Genomic DNA, 25,602 nt, shown 5'->3' on the forward strand with positions numbered 1-25,602 from the left:
AGATATTGTCTATGTTTTGATATTATGACCCGCGTGGTTTTGTTGTTCTGAAGGCGTCTCAAGTGTTTGATGTTGAGCTCAAACTTATATCACATCGTTAGATTACACCAAACCGATTCCGATAATCAATTATTGTGACAAAACTTTCAAGCTTGTGTTCATCACCAGTTGGACTTTGGGTAGGCCGTTGAATGTGAAAGACGATAAACCGAAAGGCATCATCATATTGCAGGCTTTCCATTCTCTTTCCTGCATGCTAAATTGCTAGTATCACTCCCTATCCTTGTCCTTTTCCCTTAGTTTTTTCATAGATTCTCCTCCTCCGGTTGAATAAACCAAAACAAATAGGGAGTTGGGGTTGAAAAATAGGGCAAAAAATAACAAAATTTCCCTTCAAATCTTCGGACACACAAGGAAAATGCCATATTATAAAGCTAACATCTCTTCATAAGACAAAGCCCACACAGCGATTGCCTAACCCAATATTCTCTTCACAAACACACTCCCAAACACTAATTTCCAACTCCATTTGGCCCCTCTTACTCTTGTTCTCCTTAAAAAGTCCTTTTGCCTACACCTTCACTAACCCACCCTTCTCTTTCAACTCTTCTTCTTGGACTTTGCTGTGCATTACTGGATTCTGGATGTTTTACGACACCTCGGAATCAATTAATCGGCGAATGGCTTTTCCCTATATATACCCTGACATATAACCAGTCCTTCCTTCCATGTCAAACAAAGGGTATCTATCTCTTCGACCGAACGGTGATTCTACCATGGTTGGTTCTTCTTCGATCGCTCTTCTGCAAGAGAGGTTCAGAGAGCTCCAGAGAGTGAAGAAGGACAGAGAAAAGAAAGAACTTCTTAGGCTGTATACTGGTTCTGAACTGGTTCGTCCATCCGTGCTTTATGATCAACATACCAAGCTGGGTTACCATCAACAAGAGGTGATGTTCCTTCCAAGTAAGCCGGCTCTTGTAGATTCCCTCTCCCTTGGGCTGAAACTACAGAGCAACCGTGCTGATTTTCAAGTCAGGAATGGCACAAGCTTGACTAACTCAAGACCAAGTGTTGTGAATTCGTCAAAAGAATTTTGTTTTGACAGTTCTGATGTTGATACAACTCTACACCTCTAAATATTTCTGATTTTTGGTTCTGAATGTAAACTTCTTTTGGATATAGGACTGAGAAAAGGGGTTAAAGTTTGTCTTGATGGTTGTTGTCCATATGCTGCTATGAATGAGTTCATGTTTCTTATCATCATCACTGTTATTGAACTGCTAGTAATCCCCATCGTTTTTCTTTCATAATCCAAGAATTCATCAGAGGACTAATTCCAGTTTCCCTTTTGGGGACTATTGACACAAAAATATAGCATACTTGTTATCCCAAAAGAAACCCCAACATGTCCTTCGAACGGACGCCAGGTCATAAGTCCGGAGAGATAACCAATTAAGCTATCGTTTCTTTATATCGTTACAGACGCAGGAAAAACTACTCAATGATGCGGGAACAAAGTTGAGTGTCTCTCCTCAAATTGACTTTTTGGCTCTTCATGTGTCATCAGAATGTTAACCTGAGACGTTTTGAGTATATTAATGATATATATCCTTATCAAACTTGTTCTGGTTGTAAGTTTTTTGTTGTTGCTTAGTGCATGGGGATGATTCTTAATTGGAAGTTTGTCTAGGGGTTTCTGCTTGCGTAATGCAGTTGGCCTACTATGTTGCTTGTGTTTCTAGCCAAACATAATATATTATCTACCACCAGAGAGAACGAAAGAAATGGACACCATTAATAATATCTAGCACAGTATTCAAACCAGGGTTGGCAAAAACTAATGAATGTTAAAGAATGCTGTAGCTTTGTGCCTTATTGTCTTTCCTGCATTGCTGCTAATGTCATTAGCTCTCTTATAGTCCTCTATTTGTCAACAATACAAGGAGGCCGATCCCAAACTTTTGGGATAAATACTCGGATGACGACGATGTCAACACTATGAGGAAAACTATTTCCCATAACCTACATGTTCTACTATTTGAGATAATGCAAAGAGAATCACAACAACTCTAGCATGGTATTCATGTTCTGCTCTCTAAAATCTGGATTGCAAATCCAGTCCCGATAGCAAAACCATACACAGTGATTGTTGGCGCACAAACAAGAGAAATTTCTCAAACTAATCACAATAATTTTCAATAAAGAAAAAGAATCAAAATTTATGATCCAGAAAAGAAAGAGAGAAGTGCCCTTTAATTTGTTCATAATTTTGTGGAACATATCATCAACAAGAGATGAGTATCGAATACAAATGAAAAGCTTATTGAGGGATGAGGCAGCTTTCGATCTAAGGAGACAGAATTTGGTGCTAAAGATTAAATTCAACATTCCTTTTTTCCCCAGTACAATGGAAAGCATCTAACCTGAAAGCAACCCTACAATACAGCAAAGCTACACATGATCCATACCTCAGGCAATATGCTGAGCTAAGGTAAGGATTTTGACATGCTTTTTCTTCCTAAGCTCATGTGGAACTGGCCCAAATACTCTGGTCCCAATTGGCTGGCCTTGCTTATCAACCAGCACCACAGCATTATCATCAAACTTCACCTCACTTCCATCGACACGGCCCTTCTGCATGGCAGCACGCACAACCACGCCATACACAACCTTTCCTTTCTTTACTTTTCCATTTGGCAGGGCTTCCTTTACAGATGCAACAATAGTGTCTCCCAATCGTGCACCTTTCCTCCCCTTCAAAGCTTGTATGCACATAACCTTTTTTGCTCCCGAGTTATCAACAACTTTGAGAACAGTTCTCATCTGAATGAAAGTTCTTTGTTGCTGTAAACATACATAGGAAATGTTCAAGAGCCACACAGAGAATGACAAAGTAAAGGAAATAAATAGACAAATTATCAATAAGATTTTGTTTCATATACTAAACTAAGGTATTTGTATACGACTTGCAACAGAGTGGGAAAAAAACAATGCCCCCATCTAAGAGCCATCAAAACAATAAAAGGTTTTCAAGTAGCATAAAGTTTCATCATCTCAATACATAAAAGACCAATGATCAGCAAAGTCTCCTGAGCGATTTCAATCCATCAACCCTCAATTTTCTCACTGAAATCATAACAAAATTTTGAAAATAAAATCCAAGCACTTGTGTAAACCAAAAGAAAATGCTGTTTCAACAGTTCAATGTATTCTCAACTTACAACAGAAATGAATTAGTGAAACAACGAAAATTATGACCTGAAACAAGAAATTACTGCAAATCGTCTCACGATGAGTGCTCCATAAGTTAGATGAGTTGTTTCCGACACCACCAACCAATGATCGGCCCACTAGTTATATTTTCCAACACATCCAAACAAAGAAAAAAACATTCAAAAATCAAAACCATCAATTAAACGAAAATTCCAGTAGTATAAAGACGTGAAATAATAAACGAGAAAGAAGTACCTTTAGAACACTTTGATATGAATCTTGCTGCCATGACTCTGCTTATTTGCGAAACTGAGGGAAAATTTAGCTGCAGCGGAAACCCTAAAACAAGTCGGACAGGGAGAGTGAGGAAAGGAGAGGAGTATTTTGGGCCCAGCTCATCCTACCCAATAACGATTGAGCTTTCTAAACAAGTCCATTGGGATGGCCCAGCTAGAAATTGGGCTTTATCAAGTCCAACAAGTCGACAGAGAAGCCCGCAATGAGAAATGACAGGTCAGCAACAAAGACGCGTCGATCCGGTCAACCAAAAGACCACGACAGGCTAAACCGGTTATTGCAGCGTTGAAAATCGCAACACACAGCCGTCATCCGACATTTTTGTCCACTATTGCCTCTCTCGCGGCTGGAGTTTTGGCTCTTCGGCCTCCGTATCATTCCCGCTGAAAGGGCAAAATGGTCAAAATGTTCTTCTACTTTGTGTTGTGATATTGAACCCGTCGTCGCCCCTGCTCCTTCCGCCGTCTCTGTACCCCGATCGATTCAGCTCCGTTTTTGGGCTTCTGGTGAGTACTCTTCCGCCTATTCGATTTATGTCTAGTGCATATTTTGCTCTCTTTCTGTTCTGTTTCTGTTTGGTTGCTCAGAGAACGAAGAGGAATGTTGACTTTTAATTGTTGTTAACATTTTCTCCCATTTTTTCTTATCTTAATTTCAACTTTCAAGTCAGTTTCGGAGAAGCTTGGTGTATCACGTCAATTGACTAGCTTGTCAGTTTCCCGGGTTCTTAGTTTTCTTTGCAGTTTTAAGATTCAGGATGTTTTGATTGTTCTTTCGGTATCTTTTGCTCGGTAACTAAACGGAGAATTTATGTGCCAGACATGGCTGCTCTGATCGGTATGCGTTTATGATATATAGGCCTTACCTGCGTTTATGGAGTTAATTACTTTCAACTTTTTTCAGTTTAGTCATGTTTTGTGGTTGATATTTGTGATTTTGTTTCAATTATGGCCTTAACTCCAAGACTCTTTTTAGGTATGATCGTCATACTAAATACAAGATCCTTCTATGCTTGAATGAAGGATCTTTTCTAGCAATTTTGGGGGAAAATATTGAAACAGAGACAGAGAGAAATTCCTGGTGTAAAATTTTCCCTTCTGGAGCTGTATACTAACTCGCTTGAAATGGGAAAATCGTTGAAACCGTTTTCTCAATATCCGTTGTCAGGCATAGTATTTCTTTTAGGTTTTCATTTTCTAAAATTGAGACAAGATGACCAATCATCTTTGATGTCTGGAAATGTTATTCGGGGTTCTCAATCTGATCTTGTTGTGCCAATAATTCTTCTAATTGCCACTAGAATAAGCTGATCAGGTTCTTTGAGTTATCTTTTGTGATGTTGCCTGTGTGTACATGCCTGGTTTTTGCGAGAGCCGAGAAGTGCGAGGGAAATTTTTTCAACCATGAGAAAGTATATTATGTTGTTTCTCCCATTTGGGTTAGAACGAAATCGCTTCGTACCTTAACAGTCACTTTGTTTCTTCATTCAGTGTGCTTGTGTCTAAAGAATTTATCATGTTTCAATGGAAAATCAGAACGCATAACATGTTAATAAATGATTGTGGTTGTTAATTGCTGAAGATCTGGTCTGTGGCAGTTACTGATTCTGCAAAATTTTGTGATGGGTACATCATCTGGTTCTAACATCTACCAGTCCTCATTGAAAATGGTTCCCCCACGCCAGCAACTGCGAGCTGAAGGGCTGCAAACATCACTGTCCCTGCTTTCTTCTGATCCTCGATTTTCTTCTGATGGCCACGAACCTAGATCAAACTCTGATAATATGCGGGACTCCCCTACTGAAAGTGCCAGCTCCCACGAGACCTGGCCTATTGCTGATGCTGTTGCGGCAAAGAAGTTGGAAAATGGGAAAGCAGAGGTTGAATGTGCTGAACAATCTGTTATTCGCCGTGTCTCTAGTGCAGAGAAGATATCTTTACGAGACATAGTCCGAGAAAGAGTGGATTTAATCTCTGAAAAAATGCATCGACTACCCGATGAGTATCTAGAGGAGCTAAAGGGAGGACTTCGTGCTATCCTTGAAGGGACTGGTGGTTCTCAGCATCGAGAGGAATTTTTAATTTTGCAAAAACTCGTTCAGAATAGATCTGATTTAACAGCTAAGACATTGCTTAGAGCTCACCGTGTACAGCTCGAAATCCTTGTTTCCATCAATACTGGAATTCAGGCATTTTTGCATCCAAGCATCAGTCTCTCTCAAACATCCCTTATTGAGGTCTTCGTGTTCAAGAGGTGCAGAAATATTGCATGCCAAAACCAGCTTCCTGCTGATGATTGTACTTGTGAAATATGCACAAATAGAAATGGGTTTTGCAATCTTTGCATGTGTACGATCTGCAACAAGTTTGATTTTGAAGTGAATACATGCCGTTGGATTGGTTGTGACTTGTGTTCTCACTGGACTCACACTGATTGTGCCATCCGTGAAAGACAAATTTGCATGGGCACTTCTGTTAAAAGTGGAGCTTGCCCTACTGAAATGCTTTTCCAATGTCGGGCATGCAATCGGACATCTGAATTGTTAGGTTGGGTTAAAGATGTATTTCAACATTGTGCACCAGCCTGGGACCGTGATGTTCTGATGAGGGAACTTGATTTTGTTTGTAGAATCTTCGGTGGAAGCGAAGACCCTAGGGGAAGGAAACTCTTTATGAAGTGTCAGGATCTTATAGAAAAGATGAAGGGGGGACTTCCTGAGTCAGTAGCATGCAGAGCAATATTGATGTTTTTCCAAGGTACGTATAATGCTAAACATTGAGAAGATAGCTTGTGTCCTTGGGTCCCTGATCTGTAAATTGTTGAAATGGTCCCCTCTGGATGACTTGGCAAAACGAACTTCAAGAGCATGCTGCAGTTTGTTCTCACATGCACATGTTCTCTCCCTATGTTTTTTGGTATTTGGTGGTCGTAATATTTGACCTATATGATCACATGATTATATGATTGACTTTCAACTTGTTTAACTGATCCATTCATATAAATTGATAAAAATACAGTGTATTGATGTAGGCTAAGATGTATTTACTAAACCATTGCACATTGGTCAGAAATTAGCTGTCACATGGGTGTGTTGATCCCATATCACTTGTCGATTGGATGGTTCATGATTTATCAGACTGCACGGCATTTCATTATGTGTGGGCTGACCTGAGCTGCTTACAATTAGAAGGGCGCCATTCTGCAAACTGTCAAATGGGTGTAAATTGTTTATACAAGTTCCCTTACATAATGCATACCTGTCTATCTAACTTTATTTCTGGTTCTATATGTGAGTCCTAACTGCAATAATGGCACATTCAGGTTGTTAAATAACTTAATTAATTGTTTGTTGAAGGGGCTGCTGTTACTTGAAACACAGTATTTATCTGAATTTGTTGAACTCTTTCTTTCTAATCTGTTACAGTTTCCGTTACATTGAGATTGAAACATCTTACTACCTTATTCTGATTTTGTGTACCTCCAATATGAAGAGCTTGAGGTTGACTCTCCAAAGAGTATGGAAAATGGAGAGGGTGGCCGGCTGATAGGCCCACAGGAGTCATGCAACCGAATTGCTCAAGTGGTACGAGAGGCTGTACAGAAGATGGAGATGGTTGCTGATGAGAAGTTGAGAATGTTCAAGAAAGCCTGCATGTTTCTCGAGGCTTGTGACAAAGAGCTTGAGGACAAGGCCAGGGAAGTGACCGAGCTAAAGTTGGAGAGGCAGAAAAAGAAGCTACAGATAGAAGAGCTGGAGAAAATTGTGAGGCTTAAGCAAGCAGAGGCTGATATGTTCCAGCTGAAGGCCAATGAGGCAAAACGGGAAGCTGAGAGACTGCAGAGGATCGCTCTCGCCAAGACTGATAAATCTGAGGAAGAATATAAAAACAGTTATTTAAAACTTCGTTTGAGCGAGGCTGAGGCCGAAAAACAGTATATGTTTGAGAAGATCAAGCTGCAGGAAAGTTCACGTGCGTCACAAGGCTGTGCTGGAGGTGACCCTTCACAGGCCTTGATGTATTCCAAAATCCATGATTTGCTACAAGGGTACAATATCAATTCTAAAGCAGAACCCCAGTCAAATGAACGTCATCCCTTCAGAACAAACCCCTGAGCAATGCTTCATGACATGTAATATATTAAGTTAGCTATCTGATTTGAGGAATGCTTCTTTGTTAGTATTAACAAGGTGGGATTTGGTTTTATCTGTTATTAACTCTTCAGTGAGATTGCTTTAAGATACTGGGATTTGTTTGAGCTATTTGGATATCTAAATGGTCCTCGTGTTGTATGTTTATAAATTTATTTATTTTGCTTAAATCCACATTTGTATTTCTTTCTAAGTTGTATAGGCAACATCCGCAACAATTATGATAGAGATCTCAGAAGTTGGTTTCTCAATTATTTTGGTTGTTGTATTTGAATTATTTATTATTTCGGTTGTTGAATTGTACGTATAAGATTTCTTGTGTATCATGTGGAACTTGTTGAGCCGTTGAGATAACTAGAAAAGCAACTACTGAGATCTTTATCATTTTCGTATTGACAATATTTGACACATTTGATATCATTGTAACAAGAGAAGAAATTTACCACAATAGGATGGACCAGTCTTCATTGGTAGTTGCCATTAACATTTATTTGCAGCAATACTGAAACTCTTTGAAAGCAAACTAAAGTTCTGTTATTAGAGGGAAAGTAAGGGTTGCCTGGGTGGTCCTCTTCCTAGGGTTTTAGTAGAATCAAAGAACCTTGTAGTTGGGAGACTGCAGATGTAATGTTACAGAAGTAGAAAACAAACAATAGCATATTAAATATATTGTACAAATACAAGCCAAGAAACATTAGCCATGTACAAGTCTAGACCTCTTTGATTCAATGTCTTTGACACTTTGAACTATATCTTCAATGTTTCTTGATAGGTGATTGGAATGCTCCTCCATCTCTCTCAAAACCATGGATAGCTGTTCTTGAAGAGCTGCAGAGCGCTTTCGCTCTCGCTGTAGTTCTACATTCAATTTTCTTATCTTCACATCTTTTTCGTCCTGAATAATATCAAAAATTAACACATGAAAATATTGTATGTCAAAAAGCAGACGTTAAGAGAATGCAAAAGTGACTATCTTCCCGCCTTAAAGAACACAAGAAACCATATGCTACAAGAGCTGCAGAAAACCAAGCAATGAAGAAAAATTGACTGTGGCTAATCTAGAGGTAAAACTACAGAGGCACATACCATTGTTAGTCTTTCCTAAGATAGAAGCAAACGGATCCCTTCAAAGCAACTACGCTATCTTCCTTCAGTGTATCAAATATTCTCTCTGAACCAGGTTCCAGGTAGCAATGTCTGTGATTCAGTGACCTACAACGGTACAACCTGATGTTCTGTTTTCGACATACTCCATCTAGTTGTGACTAATTCTCATATCCTATTGTCAATTAATATCGCATTCTGCCGAAGCTAATCCTCACCATATAAACATGTAAATTTATCCTCTAATGCAAGCCCGTTTCATCACCCAAGCCTTCTATATGTATATTGTATAGAAGGCAAACAAAATTTTGACTATTCTTTCCCAGTTTTATTGCATGATTAAATTGGTACTTTGGTTACCATTAGATTTCTCTGATTTCATAAATAACACGCAGATTCCTAAATATTTTGCACATGGGCTGCCACATGGTTCAAGGAAAATGAACCAACGTACAGTGTTGAGTATCCATGTGTCATATAAATTCCAGTACAAACAATTTGAAAATACGATGTTTGAAAGCTTAAAATATCGTCAATTTCATGAATTAGTAGTGCAAGCTATGAAACATAATAGAATACAGTTAATGCAAAACCCAATGCAACGACATGAACATGATATTAAATTATGTAAGCACTCACCGGTGTTTGAGATAAAAGCACACTTCGACGATCGTTGGTGGGGATGGATGCCAGAGGATGGTTATGCTCTTTTACAAATCTTGTCACAACCCATTTTCCTGATTTTTCTTTCTTCACAACAATCATTGCTTTACACCCTTCCCTAGTGACTGCTCGAGGCTTCCTACTTTCACTTCTTTTGGGCTGTAACTTACGAAATCCCTCTTTATTACACACAAGTCGGCGCCAAACAACGTTCCGATCACGCATTGATCGGCGAAATGCATCTACACGCATGATGAATCCCACACGAGTGGCGTACACATCATAAAATACCTTGGCAGCCTCTTCAGATTCAAACTCCATGCCTACATATGGCTCCATCTCAAAACTTCCATCATCTGAAACTCTCTCTTTTCCATCAGAAGTTTCTATCATGTTATTCAAGTCCCCATCCTCCATTAAAGGAGGATGTCCGTCCACTGAAAGGGAACATTTTTGCATCTTCTATTAGTATCAACCGCATCAATAGGAAAGAAAGAAAACACCTTGATAAGCTATAAAAGGATTTAAAAGAAATATTCAGATACTACAAGGAATTTAATTGATAAGGTAACTGGTTAAGATTGAAAAGACAACAAGATGAGTTTACAAACAAGACTGGCTTTTAGCAAATCTTTCACCAGATATTACCTGGATTTAGATGATACATTTTCCATCAATAAAGTCAAAACATGTTTGAGTCGATTGTATAAAGATATGAAAACATTAGAGGTATTGAATGAGTCCTGTTAAGTACAAAACACCTGCAAGAACAACGCTATCAAAAATTGATATGAAGGCTAACCCCAACCCAGTCTGAGAAAACACACCATTGCAGCCCATAAGTTCCGTCTAGAATCATTGTGGGATGAATATAAGCATTTATTTAAACAAACTTTCACCTCCATCATCATTAGCACCATCTCCACACCTTTAGTCAACCTTTTGATCACACAGTTACTAAGATTGTTTTCCCCATTTCCCAAAACCCTCCCTCCAGAAAGGAAACCCAGAAAAAATTGAGAAGAAAGAATGGAAGTTTTCTTGGTATAAAGATGATCCCTAACCAATGACACCGGCCTAAAGTATGAATTGAAGCTCAAAACCACAAAACAAAAGGCGCGCATGAGTACAACAATTATTCTAGTCGGAGTTAACAACCTAACTACAACACCGTATTACACTGCAACTCCAACAGAAGATTCAACGCTATAGAATTAACGGAGTTGGAGTGGCAAAGGATACGAAACTCACTCGTAATAATTGCAATCAAGAGATGTTTTGTCCGAAATTGGAGGAACCGGAGGACGGCGGTTCAAGACTTCGGTTCTTGCAACGGAACTGCGACAGCCAGAACTCAGAAGTACAAGGGATCGTTGAGACGAGACGGTGGAATGGCCGCTGGCGTCTAAGAAAGATGGGCATCGATCGTTTGCGCATGAATTCATGAAATATGGTTGACTCGTCAACCCACCCATTTACCCGTTCCAACTTAACCTACCCGTTAACCCGATGAGTCAGTTCTCCCATCAAATCAATCCATTCTCTCACAACCCGATTCATTCGAGTAGAGTAATCACGCACCGATGAGATCCACCCACCGGGTCTCCCCTCTCCAAATAAGTCAGAGAGGTCGTTCGTTCGTGAGGGTCTGACGACGTTTTCACTGCCTCTTGTCGCTCTCTAGCTAACGGTGAGCTACCACCGTCTTGTCTCACCGATCAGGCTGTCGCAGTTCCAAAGCAAAAACTGAAGCCTTGAATCCCCGTCGTTCGACGCGCTCCAAGTTTGGACAAAACAGCTCTTTCAATTTCGAATCTATTATGAGTGAGTTTCATATCCGTTTGACCTCCAACTCGTTAGTTCTATGGCATTAAATCTTTTATCTGATTTGCAGTGTAATACCATTTGGTACTTCCGTTCGTATTTAAAGCTCCGATTAGAACAATTGAAATAATGATGTGCGCTTTTTATGGTTTTGAGCTTCAATTCATATGGCAGAGCTCCTTCCTCAGGGACCATATTCATACCTAGAAAATTTTCGTTCTTCTTCTCTTCCTTTGTTTGTTTGAGTTTTGGAGGGATACTGAAAAGGGGAAATAGATTTTGGGCAATGAAAATTTTGGAACTTTATGATCATCCTAATTTCTAGGAATCTTTCCTGTTAAAAAAATCAGTTTATGAGAGGACAGTCCCTTGGGTCGAATAGGTGCATTCAGCAGTGCAAAATGAACACCCAAGTATACTATTATTAATTTCATTGTATGAGAGGACAAGTTTCAAAATCTGTATAGATGAAGAAAGAATTTTTATACCAACTAAATTAATCGCATCATGTGATCTATTGTGACAGTGGATTTGGATAAGGGAGATGCAGCAGTAGAGAATTCAATTGAGGAAAAAGCAGAAGTGTTGGAAGAAAATGAAATTCTAGAACCCTATGTGTGTTTAGAAGGAAATGCAATTCTAGAACCCTATGTGGGTATGGAATTTGAATCAGAAGATGATGCTCGCAAATTCTATACAGAATATGCCAGACAGGTAGGATTTGTTGTGCGAATCATGCAACGTCGTCGTTCTGGGATTGATGGGAGAACTCTTGCCCGTCGACTTGGATGTAACAAGCAGGGTTTTTCTCCTAATCACAAAGGTCCTATTGGTCCCGAGAAGAAGCCACGGCCTAGTGCGCGAGAAGGATGCAAGGCAACAATTTTAGTCAAAATGGAGAAGTCTGGAAAATGGGTTGTTACAAGATTCGTAAGGGATCATAATCATCCTCTGGTTGTCACTTCTAATGGGTACAGCACGGAGGTAAGTCTTTGATTTTACATTTTATATTTTTTTGGAAACTTGAATATCTTAATCCTTGTTAAAATCCCTGTTGGATTTTAAAATTGATTTTATCCCATGACAGCAAACTCTTATCTATTGTGTAGAGAAAGTTTTGCTAGAATATGTTTAAGTTTCTCAAATAAGTTGGATGGGGTTTATAAAACATAACTTGTCAATTTCTGGCCCTCTATTAACTTTCTAAATGCCAAAGGTTGTTGAAGATGAGCCCTAAGGTCTCCATTCTAATATTGGAGTCCCCCCTCTGTTAACGATCCTTTATGCTTTTACCATTCTGGTAAAGAATCATTATTGACTTGTAGCATTTTGAGTGGCCAGTGGTTAGTATTAATATGAAAGTGCATTTCAATCCTGTTAAGCAAAACATGTGATGGGGTTATCCAACAGAAGCTTTTGGTCTCTGATTAGTGGGTTCATCTCAACTTGATTGAGCTATGCCATAGAACGTAAAGGGCCACTTTTTGAAGATGGTACACATAAGGGGATACATGGTTTTATGTTTCAAATAGTAAAATACTTGACTTTACATGTTATTGACTTGGCAAGATACCATATTCCTAGACTGCACCCCTGTACCTTCCAAAATAAACACGTGATTTCTATGAACCTGATTCAAACTACTTATAATAAATGTGATGAATATCTGAAATTATTGTGTTGCTCTAAGTTTTTCTTATATGGTTTTGTGAAAAGTACTGTTGGATAGAGGGACAAAATTTACACCCTTTCTAGAAGACGACAACACTAATTGTTGTGTCTACATACTATTATTTTGCCTGCATACAAAAAAGTCGTATAGATGCATATACTGGTGTTATGTGCTTTAATGTCAAAAATGATAGCTTTGTATGTCAAAAAATCAAAGTCATGTGAATAGTGAAGGTTTCATTGGGATTATTTGACGAAGGACACCTTTGGCTTGGAGATCAAAAAACCACCAACCTATTGCAATGCAGTTTGGGAATCTATTATTTCCTCTCCAATGTTGCCTTTGTGTAACTTGTGACTTGTGAATATGAATTTTTTGTTTATATCTTTCTATAGAATTATGTCTCAGCAAATCAATTGTTTCTTTATTTCATTTTTAGGGTGATAAGGATGGGAAAATTGAGGAACTTACGAAAGAGTTGGAGCATCAGGAACAACTATGTGCCATCTATCGTGAAAGGTTATTCAGTTTTATGAACAATGTTGAAGAGCAGACGGAAGAACTGTCTTCAAAAATTCAAGTTATTGTTGATAATGTGAGACAATTTGAATCTGGGGTCCAGAAATTTTCACACCATAGATAGCACTGGCAATTGACATTAGGATTTATGTATCAGGCAGGTCTTTCTTAGATTCATTTTTATATAGAAGCTTGTAATCTTGTACAGTCAGATCATTTTTCTCTGCCAGGGATGGTTATCATTCAATAGCGCAATCAACTTTTGTATGCATATTCTTGTGTTAAAAGGTTATGTGAAGGCCATAATGAGCCTATTTTTCCCATATTCCTTATATGATTCTTGCAACATCTCCCACTTGATTCTACGTACCGGGTTCGATTGTTTTGAGTCGTTTGAATCTTGAAATCTGTTTGTAGAAGAAGAAAATTCCATGTAATGCTCTTTCAAACGAAATGTTTACAAGAGGAGGTTTCATACTCCAAATAATCATTTCTTTTGGTATCACCTCCAAATCTATTATACCAAAAATACAAAAACAAGAGTTGTATGTATATATTACAAACAAGTACACAGTTACTTAATTCATTCTCTCTGCTATTTAGAACTCAGGGCAGCAAATCCACCACCTTTCATCATCTGTCTAAACTCCTTGAAGTTAACCATTCCATCTCCATCAACGTCAACCTTGTTTATCATCTTCTTACAATCCTCTATCGTTCTTCCTTGCTTCAGCCCCAAGGAAGCCAAAACAGACCTTAATTCCTCAACTGTGATAAACCCATCTCCATTCTGATCAAACACGTTGAATGCTTCCCTCATGTCCTCTTCTTCGTCCCTTTCGTCCATTATCGTTTGATACAACGCCCCGAATTCATCGATGTCCACATACCCGTCCCCGTTCACGTCTATCTTCTCGATCATCTGGATCAAGTCTTTATCAGGAATATAGATACCCAAGTTCTGTAGCGAATCATTTAGTTCCTTCTTTGTGATCTTCCCGTCTCCGTTCTTATCGAACATCTGGAAAACCCGGCGCAACTCCGCCGGATCCATCACTCCAAAGGAAATACAAAAATAAAAAAAGGGTGGAACTGGAAGATTAAAAATGAAGGGATTGTGGAATGAATTAAGTTTCTACACACCCAAGTTTCCTTGGAGGAGTTTGAAGAGCAAAAACACAATGAATTGAAGAGAAAACTCTAATTGGGTACAAAAGTTGGGAGAGAAGAAAATAGATGATTATTAAGGTTGCAAATAATAAGGAGAAGCCATTAACGACTGAGAAATTTATGTGGTGATGGTGGCAGAGACCCTTTAAAAACGTGGAATGAAGCAGTATTCCATTGGCTCTGCTTATTGGAATTATCAAACTTTGCGAGCCCAAAAACGCGTAATGAGCTGTTGAAATGGTATGGTTTTGGTACTAATTTTGGTGTGCAGCCGTTGGAAGTTGGATAACGACAGAAAATTTTCAGTTGGACAGTTGTAGAAGAAAGGTACTGATGGTGCCACGTGGAGTCTGTTTATTTGGTTAATGAAGACTTCAAGAATAACAAAGTTGAATGATTGGCTCAAGGAAATGCTTATGGCCTAAGGCCTAAGTGATGTCCAATGGGCACTTGATAACACATTTTCAAGTGTTGAAAAGTGAACTTTATGGAAAATTTAGAGTGCTAGAGTTCTACAATGGAAGAAAATGAACACTTGAAAACACATTTTCTTGATAATGACACTTGAAATATAGGTTGTTGTTAAAAATGACACTTGAAACATGAAGTATGTATATAGTTGATGAATAGTGAAGAGAGATGATGAAAAGGAAGAAAAAGATGATAAAAAAGAAGAGAGAGGTGATGAAAAGGAAGAGAGATGATAAAAAGTAAGAAAGAGATGATAAAAAGTAAGAGAGAGAAAATAAAGAAGATGAGTATGAAGTGTTCAAAAATATGAAGTGTTGATGAATAGTGTATATTGTGAGACCCACTCACCCAATTAAGTTATGCCACGTGGGAGAGAGTAGAAGAGAGAGAATGATTTTGAAGTGCTTGATATAGTTTTTACCACTGAAGTTGAGACAAGGAATTCTCATGTGTTTCAATATTATAAATGCTTTATTCCTCTCACTTAAACTCGAGTCATCAAACCCACATGAACAAAGTAAATTGGACCATCCCAGTGAAAATTAAACTCATGACCGAGGTTTGAACCAGAGAAATTGCTTATGATTTCAAATGGACATTGTAAGCGCAACTTGAAACCTATTGTTTAATTTGACTTTCATGTAATGTCACTTGTTCTTGTAGATCATATTTGTAGTTTGAAAATTCTACCATATCGTTCAGGGAAATAGTAAAAGGCCAACAGAACAAACAGAACCATCCAATCCTGCTTGATTGATCCTAAAAATTAATCACCTGCTCTTAAAAAAGTGTGTAATATGACCAAAAATAATAAGACCAAAAACTATAGCAGAAACAGTTATGGACACGAACTGCATGTGTACTTGTGTAATACACAACACAAGCAGCTCTGAACTTTATTTCCAAGACACATATGTACAAACTACAATTCTAGTCAAAACTTGACCTTCCATACATCCCATGGACAATTGTCAGTGAGTTACTTCAAGAATGCAACATAAATATCTCAATGCCAAACCAAATGGAACAAAGCAAGTTGGAACCATCATATTGCATTTACCATCTCTTCATAATGCATTTATCATTCTCTTCATATCAGCAGACCTCCTGGGATCCGCCTCATCAATTGCCCTTTCCGTAAGAACATGCTTGATGCGGCACATGGACTTCCTCACCTTGGGAATGCGCTCTGGATTAGGGAATCGAAGGTTTTGAGCTTGAAGCATCTGCCTCTGAGTCATCAACATGTTTTTCTCCTTCAACAGAACATACCACAGCTTGTTTAAATCATCCCAAGACTTTAGTCGCAGTTCTGATGCCTTCCAACTTCGACCATAAACAGGTTTTTCATCTTCAGGACTCCTATCCTTCTCAAACAACTCCTCGAGAGGGTTTCGTAATAATGTTGCTGTAGAAGCAGCAGCTGTGGAGGCTGCAGAATTTTCAGATTTTGCAGCTAAGAGTATCCTCCCAACAAATCTGGTCATAAACATGGCTTTGAGCGGACAATTTTCAAAGCCAACTCTACAGTAAAACAAAATGGGCATCAGAAAATCATTAAAAGAGTTCCTTCATCCAACATTTGTGGACTTCATAACTTCAATTAATCTCATTTCTTTCATACACAAGTGCTAATTAACGCAAACATTGAACATGAATCTGAAGCTTAACGAATAATGGCCAAATTTGATCACTGATTAAAGATTTAAACCTCAAAAAGAATTTTTTTTTTTAAAAAAGAAAACTGTTCTAAGGGATAGAATCCAAATCATAAGTGATGAAAATGTAATCCAACCATACGCCCGGTAAGATCATGGTAGTGAGGACAGTACGGGCGAGTAAGTTGGAAGCTTCAGTTACTGAAACTTAAATTGATATCGCAAACGAAGAAATTGCCTCAAAACATTAGTCAAATTAATGAACAGTTTAGGGACAGAGTGCGTTTGCTTGATCAAGTTTGAAGATGATAAATAATATGCCAGTAGGAAAAGGGCCTGAAAAATCAGGAAAAATCAGATTCAGGCGAGTGACACTGGCTGAGTTCTGTATCGCAAGCTTTTTGTGTATTTAATTGACCGGATCGTTTTAGATATCGAGATCCGGCCAAGAAGCTGGCTTGCTTACTGTTTTCCTATCGATCAAGAGAACAATCAACGATACAAAGAAGCATAAGAAATTAGTCCGATGAGAACTTACTTCGATCGACACAGAGTGGAGCTATGCCGCCGGGTAGCGCAGAGCCGTTGAAGACTGCAGTGATCGAAGGCTTTATAAGGGGATTACGGCTAGGGTTTCGTGGCTGTCTCTTCTGCGGATCCGTAACCATCATTTGTTGTTCCTGACGTGTAAGCCCATGGGCCGTGGGTTTAGGCACGATTCAGTCTTGACTTGGCCCATTCTGTTTTAAACTTCTGAGCCCGTGACTCTGGCGGCTGGCCTGCTGCCAATAATGGGCCTTTTCGCTCAATATTCAGTCCTTAGTTTGGCCCATTTTGTTCTACGAAACTTATAACTTATAAGCCCGTTAACTTCGGACTGTGCCCAATGGCCCCAATCATAGCCTGTTCGACCACTATTCAGTCCTTATATAGGCCTAATAAGGGTCCGTTTTGAGAGTATTTTATTTTGATCTCCTATGATGAGGTTAGTACATCTAAAATAAGAGAAGTACCAATTGAAAATAAGTATAATCTCCCCGCGTGACCCCCAAAAATCCCTCATTTAATGTAGAGGGTTGGATGTGAAATGGACCCTACATGTCTGTTTTTAATCAATGACTATTTTAATGTCAGATAGATTTATGGGACTTTTGGGGGTCACATTTTGGAGTCTCTAACATTGTCCTAAATTTTCAACCCAAACCCAAAAAAACAGCTAAACAGATCTTTGTTGAATGTAGGGGAAGGGGGTTGGGGGAAGCTCGCACTCAAGACATCTATGAGATGCCACACACATGAGTGTCATCTGAGCTGCTCATGTTTCTCACAGCTAAACAAATCTTCAAAGAATGTTTTCTTCAAAAATATCTTAGTAACAGAAAACTTTGAATCATAGGCGGAAAAGGTTAATAAACCATCCAAACAACAAATATGACATGGGTGGCATATTTCAAATGACTCACTATTACTCATAAAAATATGGGAATTGGGGCATATATAAGCTACACAAAACAACAAAGACAAACCAAGAAAGGAGTAAGTCTAAACCAATGAGGAATTGGGCCATCCGCTCATGAGTCCCCATAAGTGGTACCACCACCAAATCCTCCAACCATGACTTGCAAGAACTTAAGGAGGATGGCCAAAGTTTAAACCCAAAACGATATCTTTCAGGATGGCAAAGAAAATCCCTCACCATAATATCCTTCTCTGGCAAAGCAGTGAAACTAATGCCATATAGCAGTTATTGCAGATAGCCTATATCCTCATAATTTAATCAAGAAAATTAGGGAACAAATATAATTTGAGCTTATAGTGTTAGAGTCGCAACAAGTTAAGTATTCAACCAACCAAGAACTTCAACCGGGAAGCATAATGTCAGCAATCAAAGAGCATCCTATACTAGATGCCTCATTGTGCATTTTATTCCATTTCAAACTCCTCAACAGAAACCACCTCTTGAACAATATCTGTTCCCCCTTTCTAAAGACTCTGGATAGTTCAAATTCTTCATTGCTAAAGCTAGAGAACTACTTCAGCAGATACTCTTGAGTCTTGACTTCCACTTAAATCTCCCAATGTTCAAAACCCTCCTCCTTTAAGTGATCCACTGATCCACAACTTTTTTTTTTGAATGGAAAAAAGAAATGTTGTGGATCACTTAAAAGGAGGAGGGTTTTGAACATCGAAAATTTAAAAAACATTCCCATTTTCCACTCCATATCCTTGCTTCAAAGACACCCCAAATGCCTCCATTAAAAGCTTATCACTCCAATATCCTCCACCTACAATGATCACTCTTAAATCTTTCCCCTCCTATTCTAATTAATCTCCTTGCATATGTGTCATCAAAAACTCAGTCATACTACTGCTCCACACATATTCCAGCTCCCACGGGTGGATTTCCGTTGATTTGATCATCGACTAATTCAATCCTAAAAATTTTCTCCATGAAAATTTTCACAAAATGTAATAATCCTTGGGACAACTACAACAAATTCTGCTGGTAAACAAATGCTACACATCATTTTATTGTCCCGTCTCATAATTGTTACTAGAATCAAGTTTCTAGGGCAACTGCCATTTATGCAAGAAAGGCAGAGAATCAGCAAAAACACTCAATTCCAATGAGGAGGAAAGCACTTTAAAACTGGAACCATATTCGCAATATCCAAAATCATAGAATTCAAGGTACAACCTTAGTACATGCCAGTTTAGATGATTAAAGATAAATCAATCAGATTTCAAAATTCGCAGTTACATTATTGAAATTTCATTTCCAAATATCACAAAAGCTAAGGAACCAAACGCATAGACAGTATTCTGAATCCTTTGTTAAGCAGTATCCCAGGGTTTGGGTTCAGGGACCGCCACGACCATACCTTGCAGTTCGTGATTTAGCACGACCTGGCAACCAAGCCTAGAGTGTTTGTTCAACGTCCTAGTCCTGGAATTGCTCTTGAGGATTTTCTCCTCCTGGAAGGATCGAGGGGGCAGCTTCTCGAACCACTCCTGAGCAATGCTGACCTCGCACTCGGAAGAGCAAGCATCGATCTCATCCAGCCTATGACACTCCGGATCGATCAAGCCGGCGTTCTTGAGCGCCTTGAGAAGGGTGTGCCCAGAGAGTCCGATGGCCTCGTGCTTCTTGCCCTCCCAATCGATTGCGGAGAGCTTCACAATCCGGTCCGCAACTTTGGCCGAGGAGGCTGAGGTGGAGGCAGAGGATCGAGCGATTAGGGAATAAGTAAGGGGAGAGAGGCTGGGGAGGCGGTGCATTCGGGAGGAAAGTCTTCGGAGTGTGGTCGCCATGGCCATCGAGCGTCTGTGTGCTGTGAGAATGATAGTCCGGTCGGTGCAAGTGGTTCTATTTGAATGTGATCCGTGGAGACTTCGAAATCAACTGGGTGTGGGTCGATGGTTTGGGTCCATGTAGTGTGATCCGGACTCCGCTGTTCTTCTTATTTTTAATTTTCAAGGCAATATATAATAATAATTATTATTTCTTCTGTTTTATTTTCTTTAAGCTCTACTTGTTCTTTCATTTTTGCACACCATATAAGCTAGAAATCGGATATTAATGTGGGCATAGGCGTATAGGCTTTTACCAAACTATTTGGCCACCTTATGTGTTGAAATTCTGTTACTTCAGTGATGACGTCCAAAACTATTTCGATGTTGGTGACGTATCAAGTGGTCAAATGTCTTAATCGGATTTGTTGAGGTGACCTACACAATAGAAAACGTGTGCTAAAGAAGGGCCCTAAGTTCGTTCTCTTGGGACCTCTCTGCTCAATTCAGTTCGAGATGATATTAGTGGGGGAGTGCTCGAGCTTCTCTCTCAAGTATCATGTGAGAATGCAGGGGTTTTAATAAAGAGTTTTGAATCATTTATCTGGTGCGGGAGGCCCCTTTTTATATCAGTTAGAAGAATTCTAATTTTGATAGAATCACATTTTTTCATTCCTTGAGGGTGAATCTCATCCTGATTCAAACATCACGTGTCGACATATTATTGGCGAGGTAATTTCGGTATTATCAAGTCCTATATATTGGAATGTAATATGTAAAGACAAAATACGTTGGCACCATATATAATTTGAAGTGAATTATTCAAGAAAGAAAGTACAAATATTTCAGTGGGACAATTTAATTAACATCCAATACAAATATTCCATGCTCCTCTCATCTCATAAATAACGAAGAGGAGTTTCTATATCACAGTACGTAAACACAACAGCTGAGATGAATCTTTTTATATTGGTTTTCCGGCCAAGAAACGGGTGTACATATACAAAGCTTCCTTTGGTTTGTATTCTGGAACTGTATGTCCAGATCCCTGCAACAACAAAAGCAAGTATGAACATCATCAAATTAAATAGCCAAAGTATTTGGTACTTAAATCAGAGTATATATATGCATGTGAATATATACCTTTACTGTTAAAAATGTAAGATTGTTCTCATATCCTTGTGTATACCTGCAAGCAATAATATATGCCAACTAAAATCATAATGCCGGACAATAACAGGTAAATCCCGAGTCACATAAAAGATCCCACAACCCCGGTAGTTGAGACATGAGCCTCGCACACGTTGGGTTAAAAAAGGGGCTCATCTTGCAAATTGTGATAATGAAAATACGCATGAGACTTGAATTCATGACCTCCGGTTTGTGCTAAGAGTTTTAGCGGTCAAATTCACCATTTCAATCAATAACCCACTATTGCCGAGACATATATATGAAATGTGGTTATGAACAAAAGATCAAAGAAAAGTACCCGGAAACTTGTCCGTTGTAGGTCCACGGCCTCCATTCGTCAACAATCTTATATCCAACTGATCTTGTCCAAGCTTCAGACCCAGTGAACGGAACACACATATCATGATCCCCACTGTAAGGAAATTCAGTATAGGAGCCGGATGTTACTTAAAAGGCCTCTGCCGTATCTTCTTGTCGTTCAGGAAGAGAAAAATACAAAGTAAGGTTGAAGATTTACCTGAAGATGAGTGCTCGAAATCCACGGGAAGTAAGGTTCTTGTGGTACTTGATCATGCTCCCAGCATCATGACTGAATCTGATTCTGCCAGTACATAACTCCCAAGCTCCCGCCAGGCTTTCCTATTGTATTCCAAGGATCATAAGGATAACAGCTTTTCAAAAAATTCTGACTGTTGTTCCATAAAGAATTGAGGAATCTTACCTCTTCAGCGTGAATTGCTTTCCTAACGGCTTGATTGTTCAGCCATATAGTTGCTACTTCATCATCCTATGGAGTTTAACAAAAAATTTCTGTAAAGACACAGCTGATAAAGGAAGCCAATACTATGCAACAGATAAGAACTATATTATAAAATTGTAAGCACCAATTAAAAAGACATTGAAAAGCAAGTTTAACTAATAGATTTTCACCGTGAGAAACCACGAAAAGAACAGAGATTTATAAACCATAGCTTTAAGTTGTAGGGGTGTAATTTAGAGGTCACGGGTTCATTTCCTGAAAACAACATCTTCACATATTATGTGTTGTAAAGTCTGTGTATCAAATAAATTATGTTGGGAGTCTATCAGAAATCTCACCACATACAACCAATCATATTGTTCGTTTCGGATTTATCAGTTTTCGTGGATACATCGAACCCACAAGGGTTTGTCCCCCCAAACCCAACAATTGACCGAAACCCTATCCACTGATCCTAGAAAAAGGCCTAGTTGATGGTAGGAAAGCAAGCTTACCCATATAAACAACTCGGCAGACATTTGTCCATCCGATATGGGATTTATGTTCTTTAACAGAGCCATGACTGTCTGGACAAAAGGGAAGATCTCAAAAGAAATCTAGTAAAAATGACTTACAGTACATGGGACGACTTGACTACTTAGGAGCTGTGGCCAGGTTGGAACAATGCCATCTCTTACAGGAGCTCTAAGAGGCCAGGCACGACCGAACATCCTTTTTCTCACAGCAAGAGGCCTATCAGTCTCACCCAACTGCCAGAAGCTGGATGGCAGCTTAATTTTATCATATTTGGGCTCTTTTGTTGGTGAGCTGTGATAGCATGGTTCTAGGATGTTGTATATATTCAAACCTTCAACCGCCTGGAACAAATCAAACTCAAGTTAAATGGAAGTACAGTTATCAGATTATTCAAATTCCCTTTGAGTTATCAGGGATAAGAAATTTTGAGATTCAACTACCATGTCAACTTTGGCGAGCTGGCTCTCACAAGTTTCACTGAGTGGATTGTAGTAGTTTCCTTTGCACTCATTGGTAACTTCCTGCAAAATGTAGGATAAATTAGTATAAATGTATTAGGCATGTCTTTGAGGAAACGAACCCCAACATGCATCAGAAATCTCAGCTCACTTAAATCAACAATATTGTTCGTTTTGGGTTTACCGATTCACTGTGGATATATCGGATCCGCAGTGTGGGATTAAAGTCTTGACAACAAGCAATTTGATTCAAATTGAACTAAACAGGACAAGAAGGCAGAGGAACAAGCAAAGAGGTGCCAAATGATATATGACAAGGGGATATTCCACACACCTCAAACAGGTCATCTGAGATGAGGCCCATCCCATGAACAAATGGAACAAGAGCATTGCCATCAAAGACCTCATCTGTAACTCCATTTCCCACCATATAGCCCTGTTTAAAAGACAAACTTAGTTTGTAGCCATAAGTTGAGCTTCACAAATGCTTTAGGCATATAAATAAGTACCTTGAAGTTTAGAATTGGCTTTGTACCTGCGTCAATACCTGTGGACGATACAGATGATCAGAACAAAGGTTTATCCTAACACAGCATTTAGTAATTTAAACAAAACACCTTTGGCGACTTCATAAGCAAGAGTTGGAACGTATACTCCAGCATATGACTCTCCCGTAATGAAGAATGGGTTGGCAAGAAACTCCGGATACAGCTCAAACCACTACTCGAAGAAAATAAATAATTGGTCAGTGTTAAGATTAGTTATTTTGATACTTCAACTTGAATTTCACATCATATATATATATATATATATATATATATATTCTAGCAGTGAGCATATTTGAAAATAAGAAAATGCTTATAATTCTAAACACCCTATTTCATCACGTATTCTACCTTGAGGAGAAATGTATGCGAATCGGACGCAGTCTTTAGGTCACCGGTTGTGTAATCAGACTTGTTCTTTGAGTAAGAAAGCCCAACACCAGCAGGAGAGTCTAGATAGAGTATATTGGAAACCTGAAATCCAGAGAAGAATTATTCATTAGAAGAGAAAAACAGTTCAGACTTCAACACCCATGTGAATTTGTTATTTCTCTTTATGGTGCATAGGAGAAGGAGTTCAAGGTGTTTCATGATCCAAGCAATGGCTTTTTGATAAGCAAGAGAGATGAGATTGGATCATGAAATATTTGTCATATGGGCTACTCCTATTATTGATAGCTGACCAAAGATGAAGCAATTCAATCAAGTGAACCTTGGACCAGCTGTACGGATTGAGATGCAGTTGGGGCAGACCTTCTGAAATCTCTGCGGCTTCGAAATTGAATGGCCCTGTTAAATCCAGTGATTCGGTTAATATAATCCAAAGAAAACAACTGAATTCAATAAAAATAAGAAAATTACTAGGCTACAGATAAAATTAAAACCAACATCAGTTTTGAAAAATCAACAGGCTACCCAGTACCCAGTCACCCACCCAGTCAGGAATCAATGATAGGAAATCAGAAAATGCACTATCAAATTGTTATTTGTGTTTTTGATAGTAGTGGTTCCTGAGTCTGGCGTTTTGGCTCAATTTACCCTCTTATCGGGTAGAAAACTTCTGTGGACACAGACATATTCAAAATTAAGAATCTGAACATAGCCTTATATGGTATGGATACCGTGTTCGTAGACAAAACCGTCAAAGCTAGAGCAGCCTGGTCCACCGTTGAGCCATAGAACCACCGGGTCCTGAGACGGATTCCCCTCCGACTCCACGAAATAATAAAACAGATTCCTGCCATTACTTGGGTCCACAGTCACATATCTACACCAATCATCAAATCTCATTAGTCCCAGCTAAAAGTCAACGGCGAGGAATACGGAATGAAAATTCTCGAACACCACATCCACATCAAAACCCAGTATTTCATTGATTTGGAAGCACCAGAATTACAGATAAGGGAGGGGAAAAGACATTACCCAGAATAGTGTTTGGATGGGAAAGAGCCGTTGAAGCCAGGGAGTTGAGTAATAAGAGCACTTTCTGGAGCTGATTCAGATAGTACTGTTAAGCCCAAAAAAATATAAACTAACAATATCCTTTTGTACAAGATTGTAGTTGCCTCGGCCATGGGGTTGAATAGTATATAGGGGCAAAGCACTTTTGAGAAACTGACTATTTATGCCAAGAAAAAAGGGGTTAGGTTTCAGGGAAAGTTGGGCAAGTTGTGCCGATCGAGTGTGTTTCGTTCGCTTACACGGAAAGAAAACTTCGAGAGTGTTTCTACTTTTGTTTTGATCAGAATCCAAACTGATCCGGTGCCCAAATCAACGGCGGGGCTACGGAGCCTCTGGATTGGGCAGCTGAGATTCCGTCCTTAGCGTGTCAAATAAAATTGTTTGTTTGGTTCAACCTTTCAGGTATAATAATTATTATTTTTTTGCCAAATATTTCTATGTTTGGTATTTGATTGGTAGAATCCAAGATATTTAGAATTAGAATGAGAGGCTGAAATTCTCATTGATGAACATTATTTGTACCTCATTTATTATTAAGAATACCCCATGAACTTAATAAAAAATATGGTGCAAATAATGTTCATCATTCTCATTTCCTTTCACAAAGAGAGTAAAGGTAATGAAATGTGAATCATCACA

The 25,602-nt window shown here is 38.9% G+C and overlaps 8 protein-coding genes across 12 annotated transcripts; 2 read left to right on the forward strand and 6 right to left on the reverse strand.

Annotated features, from left to right (window-relative positions):
• Positions 1–2,218: 2,218 nt before the first annotated feature.
• Positions 2,219–3,626, reverse strand: LOC119991776 (50S ribosomal protein HLP, mitochondrial-like). Its single transcript, XM_038838228.1, has 3 exons — positions 3,469–3,626; positions 3,259–3,350; positions 2,219–2,844 (listed from the first exon to the last, which is right to left on the reverse strand). The coding sequence occupies exons 1-3, from the start codon at positions 3,500–3,502 to the stop codon at positions 2,470–2,472; spliced, it is 501 nt and encodes a 166-aa protein (XP_038694156.1). The 5' UTR covers positions 3,503–3,626; the 3' UTR covers positions 2,219–2,469.
• Positions 3,627–3,822: 196 nt separating this feature from the next.
• Positions 3,823–7,911, forward strand: LOC119991773 (OBERON-like protein). Of its 4 annotated transcripts, none has more exons than XM_038838223.1 (4): positions 3,823–4,016; positions 4,177–4,347; positions 5,108–6,266; positions 7,002–7,911. In XM_038838223.1, exons 3-4 carry the CDS (start codon positions 5,132–5,134, stop codon positions 7,622–7,624), a joined length of 1,758 nt encoding a protein of 585 aa, XP_038694151.1. In that variant the 5' UTR covers positions 3,823–4,016; positions 4,177–4,347; positions 5,108–5,131; the 3' UTR covers positions 7,625–7,911. The 4 variants fall into 4 exon arrangements, with proteins under 4 accessions (XP_038694151.1, XP_038694152.1, XP_038694150.1 ...); XM_038838224.1 differs by having other exon boundaries at positions 4,242–4,347; XM_038838222.1 differs by lacking the exon at positions 4,177–4,347.
• Positions 7,912–8,123: 212 nt separating this feature from the next.
• On the reverse strand, positions 8,124–10,850 carry LOC119991774 (protein FAR1-RELATED SEQUENCE 7-like). Of its 2 annotated transcripts, none has more exons than XM_038838226.1 (3): positions 10,679–10,850; positions 9,404–9,889; positions 8,124–8,555 (listed from the first exon to the last, which is right to left on the reverse strand). In XM_038838226.1, the coding sequence occupies exons 2-3, from the start codon at positions 9,884–9,886 to the stop codon at positions 8,355–8,357; spliced, it is 684 nt and encodes a 227-aa protein (XP_038694154.1). In that variant the 5' UTR covers positions 9,887–9,889; positions 10,679–10,850; the 3' UTR covers positions 8,124–8,354. The 2 variants fall into 2 exon arrangements, with proteins under 2 accessions (XP_038694154.1, XP_038694155.1); XM_038838227.1 differs by having other exon boundaries at positions 8,172–8,555; positions 9,404–9,864; positions 10,679–10,849.
• Positions 10,851–10,974: 124 nt separating this feature from the next.
• Positions 10,975–13,762, forward strand: LOC119990965 (protein FAR1-RELATED SEQUENCE 3-like). The gene is made up of 3 exons (XM_038837114.1): positions 10,975–11,251; positions 11,778–12,235; positions 13,363–13,762. Exons 1-3 carry the CDS (start codon positions 11,248–11,250, stop codon positions 13,564–13,566), a joined length of 666 nt encoding a protein of 221 aa, XP_038693042.1. The 5' UTR covers positions 10,975–11,247; the 3' UTR covers positions 13,567–13,762.
• Positions 13,763–13,898: 136 nt separating this feature from the next.
• LOC119991777 (calmodulin-like protein 3) lies at positions 13,899–14,828 on the reverse strand. The gene has a single exon (XM_038838229.1). The coding sequence runs from the start codon at positions 14,494–14,496 to the stop codon at positions 14,038–14,040; it is 459 nt and encodes a 152-aa protein (XP_038694157.1). The 5' UTR covers positions 14,497–14,828; the 3' UTR covers positions 13,899–14,037.
• Positions 14,829–15,921: 1,093 nt separating this feature from the next.
• On the reverse strand, positions 15,922–17,396 carry LOC119990682 (39S ribosomal protein L47, mitochondrial-like). Its single transcript, XM_038836735.1, has 2 exons — positions 17,280–17,396; positions 15,922–16,607 (listed from the first exon to the last, which is right to left on the reverse strand). The coding sequence occupies exon 2, from the start codon at positions 16,574–16,576 to the stop codon at positions 16,151–16,153; it is 426 nt and encodes a 141-aa protein (XP_038692663.1). The 5' UTR covers positions 16,577–16,607; positions 17,280–17,396; the 3' UTR covers positions 15,922–16,150.
• Positions 17,397–19,369: 1,973 nt separating this feature from the next.
• Positions 19,370–20,114, reverse strand: LOC119991801. Its single transcript, XM_038838274.1, has one exon. The coding sequence runs from the start codon at positions 20,057–20,059 to the stop codon at positions 19,577–19,579; it is 483 nt and encodes a 160-aa protein (XP_038694202.1). The 5' UTR covers positions 20,060–20,114; the 3' UTR covers positions 19,370–19,576.
• Positions 20,115–20,806: 692 nt separating this feature from the next.
• Positions 20,807–25,330, reverse strand: LOC119990864 (serine carboxypeptidase-like 20). Its single transcript, XM_038836990.1, has 14 exons — positions 24,925–25,330; positions 24,624–24,769; positions 24,215–24,291; positions 23,854–23,976; positions 23,575–23,677; positions 23,467–23,504; positions 23,292–23,393; positions 22,940–23,020; positions 22,598–22,840; positions 21,945–22,010; positions 21,741–21,862; positions 21,522–21,635; positions 21,176–21,221; positions 20,807–21,080 (listed from the first exon to the last, which is right to left on the reverse strand). The coding sequence occupies exons 1-14, from the start codon at positions 25,074–25,076 to the stop codon at positions 20,997–20,999; spliced, it is 1,497 nt and encodes a 498-aa protein (XP_038692918.1). The 5' UTR covers positions 25,077–25,330; the 3' UTR covers positions 20,807–20,996.
• Between the last annotated feature and the right edge of the window lie 272 nt (positions 25,331–25,602).

The sequence above is a fragment of the Tripterygium wilfordii genome, chromosome 22 (assembly GCF_013401445.1).
Source record: "Tripterygium wilfordii isolate XIE 37 chromosome 22, ASM1340144v1, whole genome shotgun sequence".
Taxonomy (NCBI): Eukaryota; Viridiplantae; Streptophyta; class Magnoliopsida; order Celastrales; family Celastraceae; genus Tripterygium; species Tripterygium wilfordii.

Coding starts and splice junctions, on each gene's coding strand:
- LOC119991777 (XM_038838229.1), bottom strand. CDS start 14,496: ATGGATCCGGCGGAGTTGCGCCGGGTTTTCCAGATGTTCGATAAGAAC.
- LOC119990864 (XM_038836990.1), bottom strand. CDS start 25,076: ATGGCCGAGGCAACTACAATCTTGTACAAAAGGATATTGTTAGTTTAT. Junction 24,770..24,924: donor CCATCCAAACACTATTCTGG/GTAATGTCTTTT, acceptor TGATTGGTGTAG/ATATGTGACTGTGGACCCAA. Junction 21,222..21,521: donor TACAACGGACAAGTTTCCGG/GTACTTTTCTTT, acceptor TATTGCTTGCAG/GTATACACAAGGATATGAGA.
- LOC119991801 (XM_038838274.1), bottom strand. CDS start 20,059: ATGGCCATGGCGACCACACTCCGAAGACTTTCCTCCCGAATGCACCGC.
- LOC119990965 (XM_038837114.1), top strand. Junction 12,236..13,362: donor CTAATGGGTACAGCACGGAG/GTAAGTCTTTGA, acceptor TTTCATTTTTAG/GGTGATAAGGATGGGAAAAT.
- LOC119991774 (XM_038838226.1), bottom strand. CDS start 9,886: ATGCAAAAATGTTCCCTTTCAGTGGACGGACATCCTCCTTTAATGGAG. Junction 8,556..9,403: donor TGCTTTTATCTCAAACACCG/GTGAGTGCTTAC, acceptor GATATTATTCAG/GACGAAAAAGATGTGAAGAT.
- LOC119991776 (XM_038838228.1), bottom strand. CDS start 3,502: ATGGCAGCAAGATTCATATCAAAGTGTTCTAAAG. Junction 3,351..3,468: donor CATATCAAAGTGTTCTAAAG/GTACTTCTTTCT, acceptor AAATATAACTAG/TGGGCCGATCATTGGTTGGT. Junction 2,845..3,258: donor GCAGTAATTTCTTGTTTCAG/GTCATAATTTTC, acceptor GTATGTTTACAG/CAACAAAGAACTTTCATTCA.
- LOC119991773 (XM_038838223.1), top strand. CDS start 5,132: ATGGGTACATCATCTGGTTCTAACATCTACCAGTCCTCATTGAAAATG. Junction 6,267..7,001: donor AATATTGATGTTTTTCCAAG/GTACGTATAATG, acceptor TCCAATATGAAG/AGCTTGAGGTTGACTCTCCA.
- LOC119990682 (XM_038836735.1), bottom strand. CDS start 16,576: ATGTTTATGACCAGATTTGTTGGGAGGATACTCTTAGCTGCAAAATCT.